Here is a 19,588-nt window from a genome sequence, read left to right as displayed (position 1 = left end):
GACCGTCATTTGCGCAAACGAGTCATGTATATGCGCCTCCTGCAGCGCACTCCACACCTTCTATCTAAACAACCAAACGTCCGCTCCGACGCTACCTTCACGCGTCTTGGTCAAGGCCAAGGTCTTCCTGCGCGGGGACAATGCGGAGTGTGTTGGTGTGTCCCATTCCTCCCCTCCAGCCCTGTACGCAAATAACTGGATCTCCCTTGCTGAGAACACCGAGCTTGATGGCGTTCATGATTCCCCACTTCAAACGGCGGTCAACATCCTCCTGCCATGGCTCCGTCTTGAAGTCGGGCTTCTTCTCGGGGAAGTAGAATGGGTAAACGCCGCGGTACAGGTGTGAATACTACTCAAGTTAGCCAAGGGAATCCCTGTGCACTGGAAAAAGCAAAACTTACCCTAGCAGCCATCTCATTGCGGGTAACCATGATGATAGGGCAGACGGGGCGGTACTTGGAGACGAGGCGGGCGGTGGTACCACTAATGCACGTTAGAATCACAAATGTACAACATGCTAGGAGACTCACCTCGTGGTCAGAACCAAGATGGCGCCAGCGTTCTGCTCGAGACTGGCACTGACGGCAGCCATTGCACAAGTCTCGGTAGTAGGGCATGGGACGGGTGCCAGCTTCCTCAGCTCATCGAACGCGTTGACGTATGGGATAGCGACCTCGGCGAGCAGGCAGGTCTCGTGCATCATGGTGACGGCCTCGACGGGGTAGTCACCCTTGGCGGTCTCTCCAGACAACATGACACAGTCGGCACCGTCGAGAACAGCGTTACCGACATCGCTAACTTCAGCGCGGGTTGGGCGCGGGTTGTAGGTCATGGACTCGAGCATCTGGGTTGCGCAGATGACAGGCTTTCCGGCAATGTTGCACTTGGTGATCATCATCTTCTGGGCGATGAAGACCTGGCTGGGCGGGATCTCGATACCAAGGTCACCACGAGCGACCATGACACCGTCGGTCTCCCTCAGGATCTCGTCAAAGTTGTTCACACCTTGCTGGTTCTCGACCTTGGCAATGATCTGGATGTCCTTGCCCTCCTCGCCGAGCACCTCACGAATGGCAGTGATGTCGCTGCCGCGGCGGATGAATGAGGCGAAGACCATGTCGACCTTGTTCTTGACACCGAACTTGAGATCGGCCTTGTCCTTCTCGGATAGTGGGGGAAGGTCAATGTCGGTCTTGGGCAGGTTGACACCCTTCCTCGACGAGATCTTGCCGTTGTTGACACACTTGCACTTGAGTGTCTGGTCGTCTGTGATCTCGAGGACCTCAAATGAGAGGACACCGTCATCGACGTAGATTATGCGACCAGGTGCGATGACCTTGGTGATGTTCTTGTAGTCGACGTACATGTTCTTGTCGTCGCATGCCGTGGCATATTGGTCGTCGGTGGTGATGTTTATGATGGAGCCAGCCTTGATGGGAATGTCGGCATCGCCCACAGTGTTACCAGTTCGGATCTCTGGGCCCTTGGTGTCAAGGGCAATAGCCAGAGGCCGGCCGGGCTGTGTCCTCTCCGCCTCGCGCGCATGGTCGATGACGGACTGGTGGTACTCGTAGGAGCCGTGGGAGAAGTTCATGCGAACGACATTGAGACCAACTTTGCGGAGGGAGTTGATCTTCTCGGCGGAGTTTGTCTTGGGACCGATGGTGCAGATGATGGAGGTTCTTCGGTACTCCTTGGCAGGTGTGTACTCAGTGTTGAGCTGGCTGAGCCACTCAATCCTGGTCCTGCCGGAGTTGAGGTGGTCTAGACTGTATTGCTGTCAGTAGGTGTTGGAGTTGGATGCTTCTATGTAGAAGCAACTTGTAACGCGTGAAGATGTGAGCTCAACTGCTAGGGTTTCTATGAAGAACTGCTGGCGTTCTGTTGTAAGAGAATAATCTATACGTACGCGTTCGCCATTTCTGCTGATAGTGTTCAGAGAGAGGGCTGTGAAGGGGGAAGACTGAGTCGCTGTCGCGGAGTGCGGGGCCGGGTAGAGAGTCTGTGTGAGGGACTCCAATTGAATGCGCGACGGCTGGGGGATGAGAGGAAGAGAGAAGAACAGGCTGCTCTCTGGAAAACGGCGGTCGACGGGTTTATCTTGTGCTGCGACGGGCTAGAAGTTTTGTTGGCTGTTGAGCGTGTTTTGGAGGGGCAGTTAGTAGCGCGCTAGTATGCTGCTTAGTACGTGGGGCTGCTGCACCCTGCGGCGGTTTGGATATGAGAATTGGAAACAGATTGCAGTCAGAAAATGGTCTGGAGACGGTTTGGTTGAATAAGAGTCTTTCGTTATGCGCCGAACCCTGGGCCGACTGCCTGCTGAACACGTCCCATGGTTGACTGTCGTGACGCCCATTTGCTTCTTCCACTCCGCCCACGTTGTCGCCTCATTGCCCTTGAACATCCCGCCCAGATAAGCCAGCCATCCGACGCGCATTTGCAAAGCGATTGAAAAATCTCGGCGCCCTCGCTCTGGGCGTATCCGGCTAGTGGGCGGTTGTGCTGGTGCGCGGCCGGCTGCTGGCGTGTAATGGATTTTTCAGTGGGTTACCCGCGCGGAGATGGTCGTGTCTTGGAGGTTTCATGGGGTCAAGAACAAGACATCGTCGCGGCAGGCCCTTGTTATATAGCAGGCGCACCTGTCGTAGGGTCCGCTCCTAAATCACCCGCAGCTGCTCCGCATGCTTGCCCGAGGTCAAAGGGAAGGTCCCATTGATGCGACAATACGGTCCAGTTCCATATTAGTGGGGACCGTTCTGCGTATCTGAGCCTGTAGGACATCGCGGACAGTCGCATAGGTAGTCGATAAAGATAGTCCCGCGACGGACATGCCCATCTATGGGTAGCACCTGAACTCGATCGAATTGATGCACCTGTCACATCGGCTTTTAGACCCTCTACACTAGGGAACGCTGAGGTCGTGTGCCAGCGCAATCACATGCAGACAAGTGACTAAGGAAGGGCACCAGCCACACCTCCACTCTACACCGCATCCCGCATCCTGCACTCAACAACAACACCCACACCCACCGAACCTCCTGAACCCCAGTCGCCACGCTCTCCCCAAGCAGCCTCACGTAGCCTCACATTCATCCGCCACCTCCCACGTCGCCCATCATGGTTGTATGTCTACTACTCTACTACTGCGTTTGTGGACCACCGAGTCGCATGCTCCGTAACTCACACAAGTAACAGCTCGGCAAAGTCGCACATTACGCCTTCGATGCGGTATTAAGTACGCACCCTCACTTTCGCCCCAACCATATCCATCGCTAACATTACCCCAGTATCCGCCTTCCTCGCCGGCGTCCGCCGCTCAACTGGCCTCACGTATGTCCCCATCCATCCCTTCAAGCGCCACCCAACCCACCTCTCCTCCACAACCCCCCGTTTCGTCGCCGCGCAAAACTACAAGATCGGAGCTAAAGCTAAACCCAGACCCAGTGTGAAGCCAGATACTTTCGGCGAAAACCCCAGCGCCCAGAAATGGTTCGAGAGCTACCTCTGGGTCGGCGAGACGGTCATGGACCAAAGCGTCGCCTTCTTCGGTTCCAGTTCCTACTTTGAGCGCAAGCGATAGATGCGTTGTATACCCACAATCAGCGACGAAGTCACGGCGAATATGTGATCTGCGGATGTGCGGAAGATGAAACGCTACACGAGGCGGGCGACTAGAAGCTCTGGCAGCTGGGGCTGGCTAGATGAGTCGTGGTGCGTTGGGCACATCTTGGCGATACCTGAATGGCTTGGAAGTTGGATGAAGAGCACGGCGTCGAGTTTCCCTCTCGATTAGCAGGCAGACGGCGTTGGGGCGAAACCATTGTCTATGAGATTACGAATCAAAATTATTCCAACATGTTCTCTCTTCGCTATCGATGAACTCAGGTCTATTCCGCTATCGCTGCGCACTCCATGCAGGGTATCATACGCGCTTATGTATAAATCGAGAAAACAGACCGATGATCTTACCCTCATGTTCTCCGTTTGAACCTGAATCCAGTCTCCTCATCATCGCTATCGTCGTCCTTTCTGCTAAACCTCCCCTTCTTACTAGCAGGCTGCCCGCTCGCAGCGTCAGATCCCCTCTTCTTCCCCCTCTGCGTCTGCGTGCTCTCAAGCTGTGTCTCTACAACCCTCTGCGTCCGCCCACTACTCTTCTGCGTTCGTTGTTCTGGAACCTCCTCGTCGTCCGGTCCGCTATCTTCCACATTAATGACTTCTTGCTGCGCCTGAGACTGCGTAGTCCGTTTCCGACGAGTGAAGCCACCGACTTCTGGCTCTGACGAATCGTCCGCTGCTGCGTTGCGACCGCGCCGGCTATCGCGTGAACGGAAAGAGGGCTCAGGGTCTTCGAGAAAGAAGGCGTCAGTGAGGCCGAAGCCCTTCTTGGCTGGTGCTTCTTCAAGCGTGACGATGACTTTGTGGGCTTGGACGCCCTGTTCGGCACCACGGCGACGGAACCTCTTAAAGTTCTTGCGACCGTTCCACTCAGCGTTCCAGCGCTCGTTATTGGTTTGACTTTGATTGCGCGAAGGGCCTCTGTTCTGCCGAGGTAGAACGTCCATCTCTTCTATTTGGGCCAGGTTCTTCAGCTCAGTGATGTCGATACCTTCAAGCGCTTCTCGCAAGCTCTCCTCGTCTGCCTTGCGACGCTCCTCTTCTTCTTTGATGCGCTTACGAGTATGCTCGCGGATATTGATTTCCTTTTCGGACTTGTCTTTTGCCAAGTTGAGTCGCTCCCGAGCAGCTGCTATAGTGGATGCTCTTTTCACCGGGCCCCCTTCTTCGGGCTCGACAGAAGCCGATGGCGCACGCGTAGCTGCTCTTTGTGCCCTCATTTTGGCGGCCGTCGGGAACAGGGTATCCATCTGCTCTTCTTTCTCGATCGTCTTTCGGGTGTTTGATGGCGGAGAAGCTTGACTTGGTGTACCTGATGTATTGCGTGCTTGCGAAGCTGTCATCGATGGTCCTCGTAGTGGTACAGACTGCTGGACGTCTTCCACTGGAGGATTTTCGACCTTCAGTTTCTTCTTCGGGATGGGTTCGTCATCATCAAAGCCCGTGAAGCGGCTTGTCTTTGGCCGGTGGATGCGCTTTCGTGGGTTGATCTTTGCGGGCTCTTCCGCAGGAGGTTCGTTCTCCTCGGGGGCCTGCGACGGTGCCCTAGATTCAGACATTGGTGTTGGTTGACGCATAGAGCGGCCACTGCTTGTGACCTCTGGTGGTGCAGTAGCAATCACTTCTGCGGGCGGGCTTTGTATTGAGGCACGGTCCCCTGTGAGAATCGTGTCGAGAAACTCCTTCTGTTCGATCGAGCGCTGCCCAAGTGCCTGATCAACGCCGATCCGAAAGCTCTTGAGCCATTCGTCCTCTGCTAGTACGTTTAAGCGCACCGTTATGACGGGAAGCTTGTCGCCAGGTTTGCCACGTCGCTTCTTTCCTGCCACATTGTGGACGTGATCGACATACTCGTCTACCGTTGTCTCGCCAAGTTGTAGATTGTATAGTAATGCCTTACCGCCTCCACCGGTGACGGGATCCAGCAAACTACTGTGTTGGCTTTCGCTCAGAAACACAAAAGTCAGCCCAGAGAAGACATCTGACCGCGAGGGATCAGGTAGCAACATCTCATGTGGCTGATGAACCGGCTCTTTGTCAATTCCTGGTATGTATTCCTTCTCCGCTGGCCACCATGCATCAAAATCCTCTTCTAGCTTCGAAGGCAGGTAATTGTTTTCTTCGTCGACCGATGGAGCAGCCACAATGAGGACTTTATCAAGGAACTCTGTAGTGACGATGTGTTTGGCTGAAGTCAGACCCGAGAGGACTTTGGGAAGGTTCCGTTTCGCGGATACGACGTGGGTGGTCTTGTCGAATACGAAGTCGGTTGTAGTCTTGATGTCTAGGGTGTGTAGCTGCGCGCTGCGGGCTTTGTTCTCTTTTGATTCCTTCGAAGCATATGTAAAGACGACTGGGCGCCAGACGATCTTGAATGGCGCATAGCTGGCAGCCAATCTGATGGTATGTTCGGTGCCTTTCAGGGTCTCGCGGCTGTATTCTATCGACCCATCGGAGGCCTTCTGGCTCTTCAATGTAGTTTTCTCGTCGATTGTGACTCCCTGCCTGCAACTCAGATCGGTCACCTCGATCTGAGACCTCTTGTGAAGCTTTGTGCCGTCTTCTGGTGCTGCGTCATACACCTTCAGCATAACATGCTTGCGCGAGACCGCCTTGTTTTCAATCTTCCAATTTTTTCCTTGTGGGCCATCTTTGTCGTCTGACTTGGTGCGACCGAACAGTTGCTGTGATCCGGGGCGGAGCCAGACGCGCTTGCCTCCGAAGAGGCTCTCGTGCTCCAGGAACCACATTGTGAAGGCGTCGGTACGAGAGGGCTACAAGGTGTGTAGAGGAACGGCGGGTGGGATGCGCATTGTTGTGCTCGCGGTGAGACTGCGCGCGCAATGGTCTCGTGTGGCGTTGGCTGTGTTCACGACTCTAGGCTGAAGTGCGCCGAGTCTATGCGCGATGTCGCGGTGTCAGGTGAGACGCTAGCGCTCCTGCTTCCTCTTCACTATCCCAGCAATCGCGATCAGGCATCACCCATCACTAATACCAGCGTCACACTAAACTACAAAGTCACTCTTCCAATGTTGCCGTGCTAGTGCACTAAGCTTGGCGTCTTTACATGGACCACACCTGCGACTTTAGATCTTCACGGTTGCAATCATCAACCTGTCCAAGTATCCCCCACCCACCCGCAACCACCTATATTACTCAGTCTCCCATGTCGAAACTCTTCCTGGGCATCTGTAAGATCTTCAGAGACACGTTTCTCACGATGAGCGAGCAACCGTTCACGTGTGACGCGTTGAAGGTAAAATGTCCATTGGGATATCTACAGTATTCTACCAGCAACTCGCGCAACCCAAAACTATGACCCTCTTGGGTATCACAAAACGAACAGTAGACGAGCGATGGACCTAAAAATAACGACAACACAACATCTTCTTCCATCCCATTTCATGCCTGCACCTCAGACACAGTCTCTGAAGCTTCCCGCATTGCTTGTTTGGCAGCGGCGTTCTTTTCCCTCTCCTGCTGGATTCGCTCAGCATACAGACTCTTAGCTCTCATGGTAGGGCCCCATTTGTAGATGAAGAAGACCGGGGCGCAAACGAGAGCGGAGATGGCGAACAAGACCCAAGTCGAATTTGTGACACCGAGCTTCTTGTACATCGGACCGGTGTAGAAGGAGCAAATACCGGCAAGGACGTCTCGGGCGAAGCCATTGCCACCGGTGGCTGAAGCGGAATACGTGCCTCCGTACGCGGCAACCATGTAGTCGATCGTGGCGAAGTAGATGGCGAGATTTGCGCATCCGATCAGGACCGCGAAGATGAGGGGCGCAATCCAGGGAAGGGGTGGGCCAGATACTACAAACGCTGACCCGAATAGGCCAATCGGCAGGAGCAGGACGATCCAGCGGAGGGCTGATAGTCGGCTCTCGGGACTCAGCACTTTCCCGTTGCTGCGCTGCTGATTGTGTTTTCGGATGACGGGTACGTATAGCACTGCTGCTAGCCAGTAGCCGATGAAGAGAGCGAACAAGGCGAGCCCTAGCTGACTAGGAGTGAAGCCCCATCCCTCCTTGCCGAACACGTAACCGTATGACTCGAGGAAACTGAAGATGAGGGCGTCGCTGAATCCACTGAGCAGCGACAGGAAGCCAACGATCGGTTCACAGACTAGCATCTTGTATGGTCGACCCATGATCTTGCCACATTTCTTGAGGTTCAGCTTGTCCGTCTCAGTTGGACCGACGACATTGGCATCTGGGTTCTGCTTGCGTTGCTTCTTGGCTACCTTGTTAAGCATAATTGTCGACCTGGTCTCCGGCACGAAGCAGAAGTGAACGAACTGAACAGTGGCGCCTAGGATAAGCTGGATCCAGAAGTTCCACCGCCAGTGAAGGAATTGCTCGATGGGACCTCCACAGATGCCGCCAATTACTGGAGACAGTTAGCATTTCATTCCTCAGACATCTATGACATGAGGTTTACATACCGGAACCTAGACAGCTCCACAAGCTGACCCAGAGGATAGGGAGCTGCTGATCTTCGGGATCGAACATGTCCGCAACCATTCCGAGTGTGACGGAGCCGCCGGCAGAGCAGATACCGCCGAGCAGACGCGCAGCCAGCACATGGCCCCAGGACGTACTGGCACCGGCCATGATCTGCCAGATGTTGACGGTGAAGAGGGATATCTGCATAATTGGCCATCGTCCGTACTCCTCGGACCAGGGCGCCCATAGTTCGCACCCAATACCGTACAGGATCAAAAACCATGCCATACCCGCTCTTGCGTTGGTGAAGTGGTTGCTGCCGAGATGGTAGTGCTCGTTGAGCGGCCCAATTGCGTTGGAGTAGACCGCTGCGTTATAGTCTGTCGCCTGTTAGCCTCGTATGACTAGACAGTTGGTAAGACCACTTACTCATGCTGGTTTGGCAGAGTCCAACGACAGTCAAAATCGCCCATTTCTTCTTGTTTGAGAACGCATACCCGGTCTTCTCATATGCGTTCACTTCGTTGAGCTCCAGGGGGCCGCTGGGTTGGGCTTGACGGCTGTGTGCCGCGACCATCTCTATCGCATCCGCAGCTTGCTTGTTGCGGGGGTCAGAGCCACCAGAACTGGCGTCGCTGTCGTTCCTAACTTGGGTCGTCATGATTTGGATGTTATCAGTAAGTTCAGTCGTGGAAGTTGAATGGCCTGCAAGACACTAAACTCTAGATAAGGCAGAGTGCAGTCGGCGGTAGATCTGGGAATGTGAAGGTTGAAAGATGGAGAGTGCGGGGAGGCGACAGATCTTATGGCTGGCATGCACGGCGATGGAACTTGGGACGAGAGTTCCAGCTCTGTACTGACAAAGGTCAGCACATATGCAATACACCTCGATGCAGTGGACCCCATTGACGGAAGCGCGAGACGGCCCGCCACCTGTTACCATGGTCCTCGAATGCGTCCGCGCACATTTGCTCGCGATTACACGCATCGTTTTCTTCGATTCAATGTGACCATATTTCCGCTCGTACATGGACGCAAGCAGAGACGCTACTAGCCTGGAGTGGCATCAAAAACATCTCTCGCAACACCCCCTGCTCGACAGACGTAAGTTCATGCACACCAACCCCTCCCCAGGAATGAAAGTCTGGTCCGGAACAACGCGGGGAAGCATTACCACTACAACCACTGCAATCATGCAGGCACATCATGGGCCGAAACCCCTCGCTCAGAAGTAGCGTACCAGTTTACCATTTCTAGCCATCCTGAGAGGCACGTGAGCAAAACCGTCTCGCGTATGCTCTCCACACTGCATCTACATCGCTCTCCATTGGCCCGAGCAGATGTGCAAGTCACATGAACAATACCTCATCACCACCTCACCATCTCACTATGCCCAGCCTCTCCAGCTGCGCATGTAATTCTCAGGACCAGTCGAACACATCGTCCCCCTCATCACGGCCATCATCGCTCCACTCCCACTCTTCATTACCCCACGGCCGCAACGGTGTCCAGCTGATTCCCCTTTTGCACTCAAACTCGCTCTGTAGAACTTGGAAATGCGCGTCCAACTCTGCATTCAACTGCGTAAGTGCCGCCTTCTCTTCCTCGGCACGGGATGTCGAAGTTATATGGGCCGTATGGTTGCGTATCTCATCTTCGCTGATGGGTTTGAAGAGATGCACCAGTGGCTGGGATTCGACTGGGGAACGAGAAGTGGAGTCGCAGTTATAGGATGTGAGTGTGATGAATGGCTTGCCGTCCTGTTCCATCCCGAGCGTCTTTGTGTCTGGCATGGGCGCACTCCTCTCGCTTGAGTTCATGTGCTTTGCATAGTCGTAGGCCATCTCTAGGTTCATCGAGGAGTCGCTATTTACCACTTTGGTACTGACAGCGCCCCGTGTGGTTTCGTGCTGCGAATCTTGGCGTTGCGTTGACATAGCGGCGCTGATACTTAGCTAATACCAGCATGAAATGAAGAGTTGTGTCACTTATACGCACTACAAACGCGAATTGAAACGTCACAAGCAAGCAGTCAGTCGCATGTCTCTCTGTTCGGAGACAAACGCTCATTGTTCGGTGATCAGCAAACCACCAACAATGAGTGGTGTCAAAGAATTTGCCACGAGACTTCACAGTGCACGAGTTGTCTAGATGCGCAATGATATTCGTGTCATGTATTGTTTCCACTGATGGCTAAGGTATGCGTATGTACCAGTCGCAGACGTCGTTTCTGCTGTGCAACGGTGTTCACCAATGTGCCCTCCCCATCGAGTAGCAGAGTCCTTCCACTTTGACCATAGTAGTCAAGAAGATGGGCATACTAATGATCAAGATAATCCTTCCCTAGAACTTCGACTCCTAAAACAGCACCGAGCCTTGGATGGTGGCGGGCGAACGTCCGCTCGTAAAGTGTGAGAGCCTGTGTGTCTACGATCAGCGTGTGCCTACCAGGAAAGGAAGTATTTGCATACCACATAAGCCGCCTGTTCAAATGCACACTCGGAATGTGATACAGTTCATGCCGGTCCATTAGCCTCCCACCACTGCTGGTGAGCAGAGCAGACCTTGACAAAGTAGCTGTCAAGCTCGGCGCGCTGCATAACCATGAGCTCGCGCTCAGGTGCCACCTTCTCAAGATCCATCTCATGCTCCATGGCGCGTATGAGCATGATGTTCCTCTTGGCTTCGTGATCGAGAGGAGCGCGGTTGGTAGTGTTGGTGGTAGCGACAGTCGTGGGTGGGATACTAGGCGTGGTAGACTTCTTAGCAATGCATGCGTTGAGCAAATCTTGTTGCACGCGCAAGCCCTAGAATCTGTTAGTGGATATACATTGCATAGATGTGTTGAGACTCACTTCTTCAACATGATCGATACCGGTTTCTGACATAGCCACCTTCCAGGCCAAAGCCTCGCTCGTGGCGTTGTCCTGTTCCTCAACTACCTTGACTGGCGCCTCGAACACTTTCGCGTTCGGGTTCAGGTCTAGCGAGCTGAGTTGTTTGTGAGCTTGGACGAGGTCGTCGGTCTTGGTCCTCAAATGAGGAGGTATCGACTTCTTGCGGATGCTCTCAGGGCGAGGGCTCTTTGTACTAGCAGTCAACGTATCCTGTCCAGCGCCTTCTTGCATGGCTTTCTCAATAGCGACAGCCCAATCTGGCGGTTGGCTCTGGGTGGGTGATGCTGAACTTGTGGAGGCCTTCGGTTTTACTGGGTTCTCTGGACGGCGAGAGTGTGGCACGAACATTGACTCCATCGTTCCCTTAAGAGGACCCGCGACACGTGTGCCTGGCTTGATCGCGGACAGCTTGGGCCTAGAGGTCTGAACATGTTCTTTGACAGCGTTCGCTGGAGGTGAAGCGGGACTAGCACTTTGGATCACGTCTCGAGGGAAGCCGGTGCTGCGTGCAGCTGGAGCTGGCCACTGGCCGATTCCACGGCCCAGAGAGCTTCCGTTCACGGATGAAGATGAGGCACCAAGCTGGGTTGTGGCAAGCATCTTCGCTTCCCGTCGGAACGATTTACTGCGGCGGTCGTGTTCCGGATCGCGATTGAAGCGCGGGTCCGGAAGACGTCCAGGCCTAGCGATGCTGTCTGCATCCGGTTGCCCTATATCGCTACGTCAGCGTGCGTGACGAGAATTCTCATGTCTGAGATTGCATACACGTCTCGGCCTCTGGGGGCGGCGGAGGAAATGCATCCCATACAAGGGCGGGGGCCGCAGTGACTACACATCGGTCAGTGTTTCGATGTCAACACAACAGCAGGTTGACCTGCGGCGTCATCGAGAAAGCTCACGTGTATTCTTGGGCGTAAGGAACGGCATGCTCACAAAGTGAGCGCGAGCGCTAGGAGATACTGAGTTCGCAGATGTTGAGACAAGGTTGGAAGAAGAAGTGCGGCCAAGGTTGTTGACGAGGCAGCCGACTAGCTCTTGCCGCCGATCGGATTCGAGGTGAGCGCGACTTCCCGAAGCGGAAGCAGCAGCCTGGAGCACCAGCAGCGGAAACGTTTGCTGGGTGACCACGCAATGACGTCGACTTGCTATGTTGGAAAGACTGACAGGTAGGAGCGGACTCAACTAAGAGGCTTCCTCTAATAGAATAGTAGTTATGCGATGGAAATTTTGGATATTGCTGTACGTGAAAAGATTTTGCTCGGAAAAGCGAGACGATAAGATGATCTGAAGACTAGAGAATAGAAGAGGAGGCAGGACTGGGAAGAGCAAAGCCACTTCACGGAGCAACGGCGTCTCTCACCTCGAGCTCGGGAGGGACATCGCATGCTTGACTTCGCAGAGTATTCTCAATTAGAGAGATACTCTTGCGAGTTACTAGAGTGTTGCGAATATAGAGCAATGGAAGGACCTTCTTCTTCTTATCGACCCAAGCGGACGTCATGCCTGAGGTGAAATTGAAGATAACGAGGGACAATCATCGCAATGCTCAAAAGCTGCGCCCGCGATTCTGCGAACGAAGAAGGATATGCGCCGTTCTCTACGTTGTCATCCAGACACGCGTGTAGCTCTTCTCTTGATGACGGGCCCGGCGAGGTTTGTGCTGCCTCAAAAACGGTGCCACTAAGAACCGGCCGCTAACCAAATTCATCGTTGATGACTACTACTATCCCACGTGAGACCGCGACAAGCGGAGATCTATTTCTACATCCGATCGTCGTGCACACAGGTTCGTTGGGCTTTGGGATCTCGCGTAGGCATCGTTAGACGGTTCAGGGAACGCAATCACTCCTACGCACCGTACTCACGCCCTGAGTTTGCTTGCTTAACCACCTGCAGCGGCTGTTGCGCGTGGTAAGCTGCTCAAGGCTGCGAAAGCACGCACACTGGGTCTCCACGACCAGCTTCACTCACTTTCCGTTCTTCGTCATTCTTTCATTCAACGAGTCGCTACCTTATTTGGTAGTAGGTGGATCAAACTGCACCTGCCACAATAGAGCAGCCTCGCACTTTCTTCGGTTGCGGCGAGGGAAACTTGCTCTCCCCGATCCGAACTCGCCATTTTCGCACTTCTCTCAAAAGTCATCAACTTCTTCCGCAGAATGGCGGGAAAAGTCACTTATTCACGGCGCCCGAACAAACGCCGCGCACCTCACGACCGCGATCCAGCAGATGAGAACGAGGACTGTCAGAAGCGGAGTAGAACAAATACCGAGCCAAATGGATCGCGACTACCGACACCACCCTCAAGCCGACGAGGAAAGAAATCCTGGTTCAACGGTCCCGTCTCCATTCCTGATGACGACATGAACCCTCCGCAGTCCATCTTCGATAAGGTTCTCGAAAACAAGAAGCACCAAGCCCCAAAGCCGCATCAACGCAGTGTCCAGGGCGACCGTGAGAACTTCAAAGGCCTTATGAAGACGGGACAAAAGTCGAGAGAACAGAATGGCTGGGCGAGGAACGGCTCTCTGCCAACGCCACCAGCGGAGGCCCAGAAGAAAGCCCATCAGCAAGCACGGAGAGATGAGAATTTCGCGCGGTACAAGGGAATCGTTCACAGGAACGAGTCTGCGATACTCAAGTCGTCACCCACGGCGCCAAACCAGACATCGTGGCTCTTCGAGCGGGTCATTAAAAATGAGCAGCCGAAAGCACCATATCAGCCGAAGACATACAAAGCTGAGGAGATTGCAGCACCACGGCGGACTATAATGGGGGAACGTCTGTCTAGAAGTTCAGACCAAGCCCGCAAGTATGTCTCAGATAACACTCACATTATGCACAGAACTGACTGTAGCAGATTCAAAACGAACCAGACCGACTCGCCTCTCCTGCAGCTCCCCAAAAACGTGAGGAATCTCATCTACACTTACGCACTTGGTGGTAAGACTATCAACATCGGCTACCAGACCTATCACCTTACCTTTGACCCTACAAAGCCCAAGAAGGTAAAGCAGGTTACACCCATTTTCAAGTACCAGTGCACAGTATACGACGGTAATCAGAATCCCATTAAGGCGAGATCCCAGCCGTGGGTCAAGAGTTCCACGGTGTTTACTTTGCTCAACGGTGTCTGCCGCCAGATGTACCAGGAAACAGCGACGCTGCCTTACAGGCTCAACCTAATCGCCTTCGACTCGTATAGCATCATGTTCAATTTCTTGTTCATGGAGGACCGCCTGCGTCGCGAGCATCTCGATACCTTCACGGAGCTTTTACTACCAGACCAGCTACCGGGGTCAAATGCACTCGCCCGCTTGCGCAACGTCAGCAAGGTGTACCTAGGAGTCACACAGGAGGGAAAACCTAAGGGGTGGTACCGTGTAGTGCGTACTCAAGGCGTGGAGCCGAGACTTGCAAGAGTCGTGAAGTAGTGCGAGGCATGCATGACAGCATGAGTGTGCACATGTGGGCTTGAAAGGAGTTTCGGCGCGACTGTATGGCATTTTTGTTTATCAGTTGCATGATACCCGGCATGGCAACGACGTTATGATCCAGCTACACCCCACCATTTCATGGGTAAGGCCAGTGCCCATCTGGTAGCTTGAAATAGATTCTCAGAACAGAGGTGATTATCTGCATGGACAATTGCGTTGCTTCTTTCCTTTTTTGTGCACCTATGGAGTGTTGGGTCCGTTGGGTGTAGGTCTGACATGTGAAAGAGGCGCCAGCTGTAAGCCGGTCGGCTCCCTGTGCGGATGGCCACGACTGACTGTGTCACACCCATATTCTTTTTGAGGGTGCATTGTCTTATGCATAGAGCCTCGTGGACTCACAAGATCGAAGATGGCGGTCAAAACAGGTAGGGATGGCTGCCCCACGTCTGCAGCTTTCTCCAGATCTGCCGTGTGCAGCGCGGGATCGCGATTTCGGACGAGCAACTATTCGCGGCGCTACACGGCCTTTCTAAACTAATGCTGCGTGCCCACAGTTCACAACTAAGGGCTCTTGGGAGTCGAGCACAGCAACAGGTGGTCAGAGGACTCTCGGCCTTTGCTACCAGCTACACGTAAGACACATGATCCATGGCTGCATGTGCAGTAGTCTGCCAACACTGGACCTGCAGGTACAGGTGGAAGATGCGTGTCGTATCAGCGTCGGTTGATGACTACTGCCGACGCGACACCCTCGCCGGCTTTGTTTAGTTGATCCTTGCCGATGACGATGTACCATGCGCATGTCCCCACGCTCCCTAGCATGCGCTGCACGCATCGAATACTTCAAAGGCGTCAATGCCGACCCTTCTCGCGCTCGTTTCGTCGTCCGGCGACAACATTGCACAAGTATTGAAGCGGCAAGCCTGTGACGCACCTTCCGCGACTTGCGCGACCGAGGCGCATGACCACCCGCAGTTGACCATCTCCGGCCACCCTACACCGCGTCTTCTCGAAAAGCACTATTACTAGGCTACAGACTCCCTCGACCGCGACAGACTCCCTGGAAACCGACTTCCTTACTTCGACACCACCGCAAGCTGCCTTCACGACCACTCGATCTACCGATCCTCTTACCACCGGCTAAGCCACGCTTCGTAGGATTCGCGCATGGCGTGTACCGGCGCTCGATGTCATTGCTGTCTGACACCATTTTTACAGGCGGCAGTACGCGACTGCACGTAAGAGGAGGACAACATGGGCAGAAATCCATAAGGAAGAGCAAAAGCCATGGCGGCTTCCTCGGACCCCTGGTGCAGCTGGCCAGGAATCCGTTGGGGACTCTGGGCGACCCAGTGGGCGACTACCATGTTCCTGAATTAGCCGTGGATGCTGCGGAAGCAAATCGTAGGCAGGTCCTGTACCTGCACATGAAAGACGTGGGTTCCTCAGATTGGTCGTGCCCTTTCACATGCTGACGAGATCGCCACGCAGGCCGAGACATACGACCAATGGAAAGCCGCCGCGACCGAGCTCGATATCCTAGAAGGAAACGAAGCCTGGAAAGAAGAGGACGACACTCCGGAATACAATGTGGATCTGGTTGCTGCCCGGCTGAAAGAGCTGGATGATGCTCGCATGAGCTGCGACGTGAAGAGGATGCTGTTCCTGATCAGGACCACCCTCACACGCGGATTGGGCGACATGGGCGACCTGCGCCTGTACAAGCACTCGCATATTGGAACCAAGCGTCTGATCGAGAGGTACATCGAGTCGGCTCAGCAAACCATGGCCGCTCTGCTGGACGTCTCGGAGAAGCAGGGAGATCAGTGTCCTATCGAGCCGCGGCGGTTGGTCGACCAATTGCTTCAAACACGCCAATCATTCGGTAGGAGCGCATTGTTACTCTCAGGCGGAGGAACCTTTGGCATGAACCACATCGGCGTCGTCAAGGGTCTTTGGGACGCTCGTCTTCTTCCACGCATCATATCGGGAGCCTCTGCAGGAAGCATCGTCAGTGCGGTCCTATGCGCAAAGACCGATGCAGAGATCCCGGAGGTTATGCACCAATTTTGCTTTGGAGATCTGAACGTATTTGAAAGCCCGCATAACCCAGAAGGCATGATCAACAAAGCAATGCGCTTGATGAAGTCTGGAGCTCTTTTTGACATTGCACATCTCATGAGAGTTATGCGTGATCTGCTCGGCGATTTGACCTTTCAAGAAGCATACAACCGGACTCGACGTATCTTGAACATTCCTGTTTCGACTTCGTCGCTCTACGAACTGCCCAGACTTTTGAATTACATCACAGCGCCGAATGTGATGATCTGGTCTGCAGTGTAAGTTCACGAAACCAAGGAACCATTATAGCTATGCTAACGCTACGCAGATGTACCTCTTGCTCAGTTCCGCTCGTCTACAAGAAGGCATCTCTGCTGGCCAAGGACCCGAAGACCGGCCTGGAAGTACCTTGGGATCCAAACCCTGACGCGACATGGATCGATGGCTCAGTAGACAACGACCTACCGATGACCCGGTTGGCCGAGATGTTCAACGTGAATCACTTCATTGTCTCGCAGGTCAACCCGCACGTTGTTCCCTTTCTGGCGAAAGAGGAGGAGATTGTCGCTGCAGAAGCCCAAGACGCCGTCACTGGTCCCGGTTGGATGAGTCTCTCAGCTAGTCTTTGCAAGGGCGAAGTAATGCACCGCCTCCAGCAGCTAGCGGATACTGGGTTCCTCCCAAACCTTGTCACAAAAGGACGTTCGGTGCTCAGCCAGCGATACTCAGGCGACATCAACATCTTCCCCAAGATCAACTACGCGGACTTCCCTAGAGTCTTGAGCAACCCCACGCCCGAGTTCATGGTCGGATGCATGCTGACTGGACAGCGAGCTACATGGCCAAAGCTCTCGCGGATACAAAACCATGTCGCCATTGAGCTCGCGTTGGACGACACGATCCAGAAGCTCAAGGGACGGCTCGTCTTTACACCACAGCAAGACGTCAATATCAGGCGGACCAGCTCTCAGGATAACGATCTCGCTCAAAGAAAGCGAGCGAAATCGACGCATAAGATGACGCGCTTCGAGCTCAGGACGGAGCCCCCCAGCCCTGTGCTGCGGAAGTCTGCACCCACCAGTCCTCTCTTGTCTCGTGCAGCCTTGAGAGCGTCCTCACAACCGCTTTCCGTTGCGAAGCAAGCTCAAGGCGCAAACAATGCAAGGCGCCAGTGGACCGAGACCATCCAACTCGATCCCATGTCGTCCACGAACGACACGTCTGACCACGACTACTTTGCCGATCCCGAGTCAGACACTACAGACAGGCTCTCTTCACCCTCGCCTTCTACATCACCCACGTTCACCGGTCCCACCCTCTGGCCTTCAACTCCTCAAGCTACGATGCAAGCCGCCCCACAGCCCACGCCACAGCCAACTCAAAGTCCGCTCAGTCGTCGTACCAACACGCTGTTCAATCTCACCATGACCTCGGCCGCAAGATCCTCCTCCAATCCAAACGTACCAAGCTCACCAGAACTGCGATACAAGCGCCTATTTCATCCTCCAGGGCCCGCTACGCCCGATGTCAGTGTAGGCCCACCGATACTGGATGTAGAGCCCATCAAAACAACACGTTCCCCGTCTGCCAGCAGACCTGGTAGCCGGCGCGGTAGTGCATCGGGTCTGCCAATCGATCCCTCAGGGACTAGAGGCATGCTGCTGAGGAAGAAGAGTTACATGTAGCGTGGATAGTTGAGCTTGATGTCTTTTTCGCGACTACCATTCTTATACATAGTCTTTCACATTCTGTTCACCCTTTTACCATCTTCACACACCTTTTCTTTTGTTTAACCAGCATGCAAGGCGAACCAAGATAGGTCGCCACACGATTCGAGAGAGTAGACTGGAATACCAACAGCAACAGCACACAAGAGTAGTGATACCCCTTCCGTGTACCGTATCTCTATAAACATACATAAGAAGTAGCAGAGACCAGACCATATAGATGATGATATAAATACACAATCAATCCAACATTACTCGTCGTCATCATCATTACCTCCATCTCTCACCCGTTCATTACCAACCCCTCAAATCATTCATTCATTCATTCGTTGACCCGTCCGTCTCCCTAAAAACCTGCTTAACCTCCTTCCCCCTCCACCGCTCAAACAACTCATACCCAAACACCAACACAATCGGCAGGCTCACCATTATCGCCGTCACCCGGCGCGACGCGGGCTTGTATTTAGGCGGTAGTCTGATGTCGGGCGTGGGCTCGATGAGGCGCGTGGGGTGTTGGCGGTGCGGTGGAGATGGAGGCGCTTGTTGGTTTGAGGGACGGATGCTTGTTGGATAGGGGTTTGGCGGTATGTGGCGGGTGGAGGTTGTGGGTTTGGAGAAGCGTGGGTATGGGTTTGGAGGAGGTGATGGGGAGATGGGTGAGGGTGCTTTTGTGGGGTGTGAGGGGAGGGGGATTGTTGTTGGGCGTGGAGTGGTGGGGGCTGTAGTCGGTTTTAGAGGAGGAGGCTTCGTGGATGCTGATACTGCTGGTTTCGACGGCGGGGACGCTGGTTTTGTTGTAGGTTCTTGGGTCTGGGGCTGTGGCGCCGCAGTCTTCTTGTCCGTACTCGACGCTACCTTCTCCACGACCTTCGCAGCAGACTGTGCCTTCTTGAACGTCCCTTTCGCTTGTACCTCCTCTAATATCTTGCTTGTGGAGGGCGTGACGGGCGTGGGTTGTTCGGCCGCAATTGGCGACTGAGGCGCATCTTTCTTCGCGGCAGGAGTTGCAGGAGGAGCAACCGTCTTTGCGCTTTTCGCAACCGTCTTCTTCTCTTTCTTGACTTCCACGGGTTTCGCCTTTCCAGCAGGCTTCGCAGCGACCTTCTTCACGGCCGCCTTGCTCGCTTCGACCGCTGGTATTGCCCCCGCATCCTCGGCTACGACTTTCTTCGGGCGTCCGCGTTTCTTAACCGCTGGGGCTTCGCTTGGTGGTGGTGATGCCATTGTCGCTGTTCAATTGGCGTGCAGACAGCATGCGCAACGTGTCTGAGGATGTAGGGAGGGCGAAATGGGCGTTGCGACACGGCGACTAGGGCGGGCGCATTTCGAGGGGTGAAGCGGGAAATTTTGGGCGAGTATGATTTAGGCGGAGATGAGATGCGATGCAGGGATGCGCGCGCA

At 54.2% G+C, this 19,588-nt stretch overlaps 9 protein-coding genes across 9 annotated transcripts; 3 read left to right on the top strand and 6 right to left on the bottom strand.

Moving 5' to 3' along the window:
- Positions 1-97: 97 nt before the first annotated feature.
- J4E86_007435 (uncharacterized protein) lies at positions 98-1,920 on the bottom strand (the record flags this gene model as incomplete). Its single annotated transcript, XM_051447955.1, has 4 exons — positions 98-349; positions 402-483; positions 531-1,769; positions 1,910-1,920. 4 exons carry the CDS (start codon positions 1,918-1,920, stop codon positions 98-100), a joined length of 1,584 nt encoding a protein of 527 aa, XP_051300893.1.
- A 1,197-nt stretch (positions 1,921-3,117) lies between these two features.
- J4E86_007434 (uncharacterized protein) lies at positions 3,118-3,580 on the top strand (the record flags this gene model as incomplete). Its single annotated transcript, XM_051447954.1, has 3 exons — positions 3,118-3,123; positions 3,196-3,235; positions 3,288-3,580. The coding sequence occupies 3 exons, from the start codon at positions 3,118-3,120 to the stop codon at positions 3,578-3,580; spliced, it is 339 nt and encodes a 112-aa protein (XP_051300892.1).
- Positions 3,581-3,971: 391 nt separating this feature from the next.
- J4E86_007433 (uncharacterized protein) lies at positions 3,972-6,368 on the bottom strand (the record flags this gene model as incomplete). The annotated part of the gene is made up of 1 exon (XM_051447953.1): positions 3,972-6,368. One exon carries the CDS (start codon positions 6,366-6,368, stop codon positions 3,972-3,974), a length of 2,397 nt encoding a protein of 798 aa, XP_051300891.1.
- Positions 6,369-7,020: 652 nt separating this feature from the next.
- J4E86_007432 (uncharacterized protein) lies at positions 7,021-8,726 on the bottom strand (the record flags this gene model as incomplete). The annotated part of the gene is made up of 3 exons (XM_051447952.1): positions 7,021-8,009; positions 8,065-8,445; positions 8,495-8,726. The coding sequence occupies 3 exons, from the start codon at positions 8,724-8,726 to the stop codon at positions 7,021-7,023; spliced, it is 1,602 nt and encodes a 533-aa protein (XP_051300890.1).
- Positions 8,727-9,486: 760 nt separating this feature from the next.
- Positions 9,487-10,002, bottom strand: J4E86_007431 (uncharacterized protein; the record flags this gene model as incomplete). The annotated part of the gene is made up of 1 exon (XM_051447951.1): positions 9,487-10,002. One exon carries the CDS (start codon positions 10,000-10,002, stop codon positions 9,487-9,489), a length of 516 nt encoding a protein of 171 aa, XP_051300889.1.
- Positions 10,003-10,581: 579 nt separating this feature from the next.
- J4E86_007430 (uncharacterized protein) lies at positions 10,582-11,562 on the bottom strand (the record flags this gene model as incomplete). The annotated part of the gene is made up of 2 exons (XM_051447950.1): positions 10,582-10,872; positions 10,921-11,562. The coding sequence occupies 2 exons, from the start codon at positions 11,560-11,562 to the stop codon at positions 10,582-10,584; spliced, it is 933 nt and encodes a 310-aa protein (XP_051300888.1).
- Positions 11,563-13,121: 1,559 nt separating this feature from the next.
- On the top strand, positions 13,122-14,396 carry J4E86_007429 (uncharacterized protein; the record flags this gene model as incomplete). The annotated part of the gene is made up of 2 exons (XM_051447949.1): positions 13,122-13,774; positions 13,823-14,396. The coding sequence occupies 2 exons, from the start codon at positions 13,122-13,124 to the stop codon at positions 14,394-14,396; spliced, it is 1,227 nt and encodes a 408-aa protein (XP_051300887.1).
- A 1,389-nt stretch (positions 14,397-15,785) lies between these two features.
- Positions 15,786-18,145, top strand: J4E86_007428 (uncharacterized protein; the record flags this gene model as incomplete). The annotated part of the gene is made up of 3 exons (XM_051447948.1): positions 15,786-15,803; positions 15,834-16,738; positions 16,789-18,145. The coding sequence occupies 3 exons, from the start codon at positions 15,786-15,788 to the stop codon at positions 18,143-18,145; spliced, it is 2,280 nt and encodes a 759-aa protein (XP_051300886.1).
- Positions 18,146-18,650: 505 nt separating this feature from the next.
- On the bottom strand, positions 18,651-19,411 carry J4E86_007427 (uncharacterized protein; the record flags this gene model as incomplete). Its single annotated transcript, XM_051447947.1, has 2 exons — positions 18,651-19,003; positions 19,033-19,411. The coding sequence occupies 2 exons, from the start codon at positions 19,409-19,411 to the stop codon at positions 18,651-18,653; spliced, it is 732 nt and encodes a 243-aa protein (XP_051300885.1).
- Between the last annotated feature and the right edge of the window lie 177 nt (positions 19,412-19,588).

Source organism: Alternaria arbusti (assembly GCF_024043155.1).
Source record: "Alternaria arbusti strain BMP 1465 chromosome Unknown scaffold_10, whole genome shotgun sequence".
Lineage (NCBI taxonomy): Eukaryota > Fungi > Ascomycota > Dothideomycetes > Pleosporales > Pleosporaceae > Alternaria > Alternaria arbusti.
The sequence above is the reverse complement of the archived record's forward strand: the minus strand, read 5'-3'. Positions and strand labels throughout refer to the sequence as shown.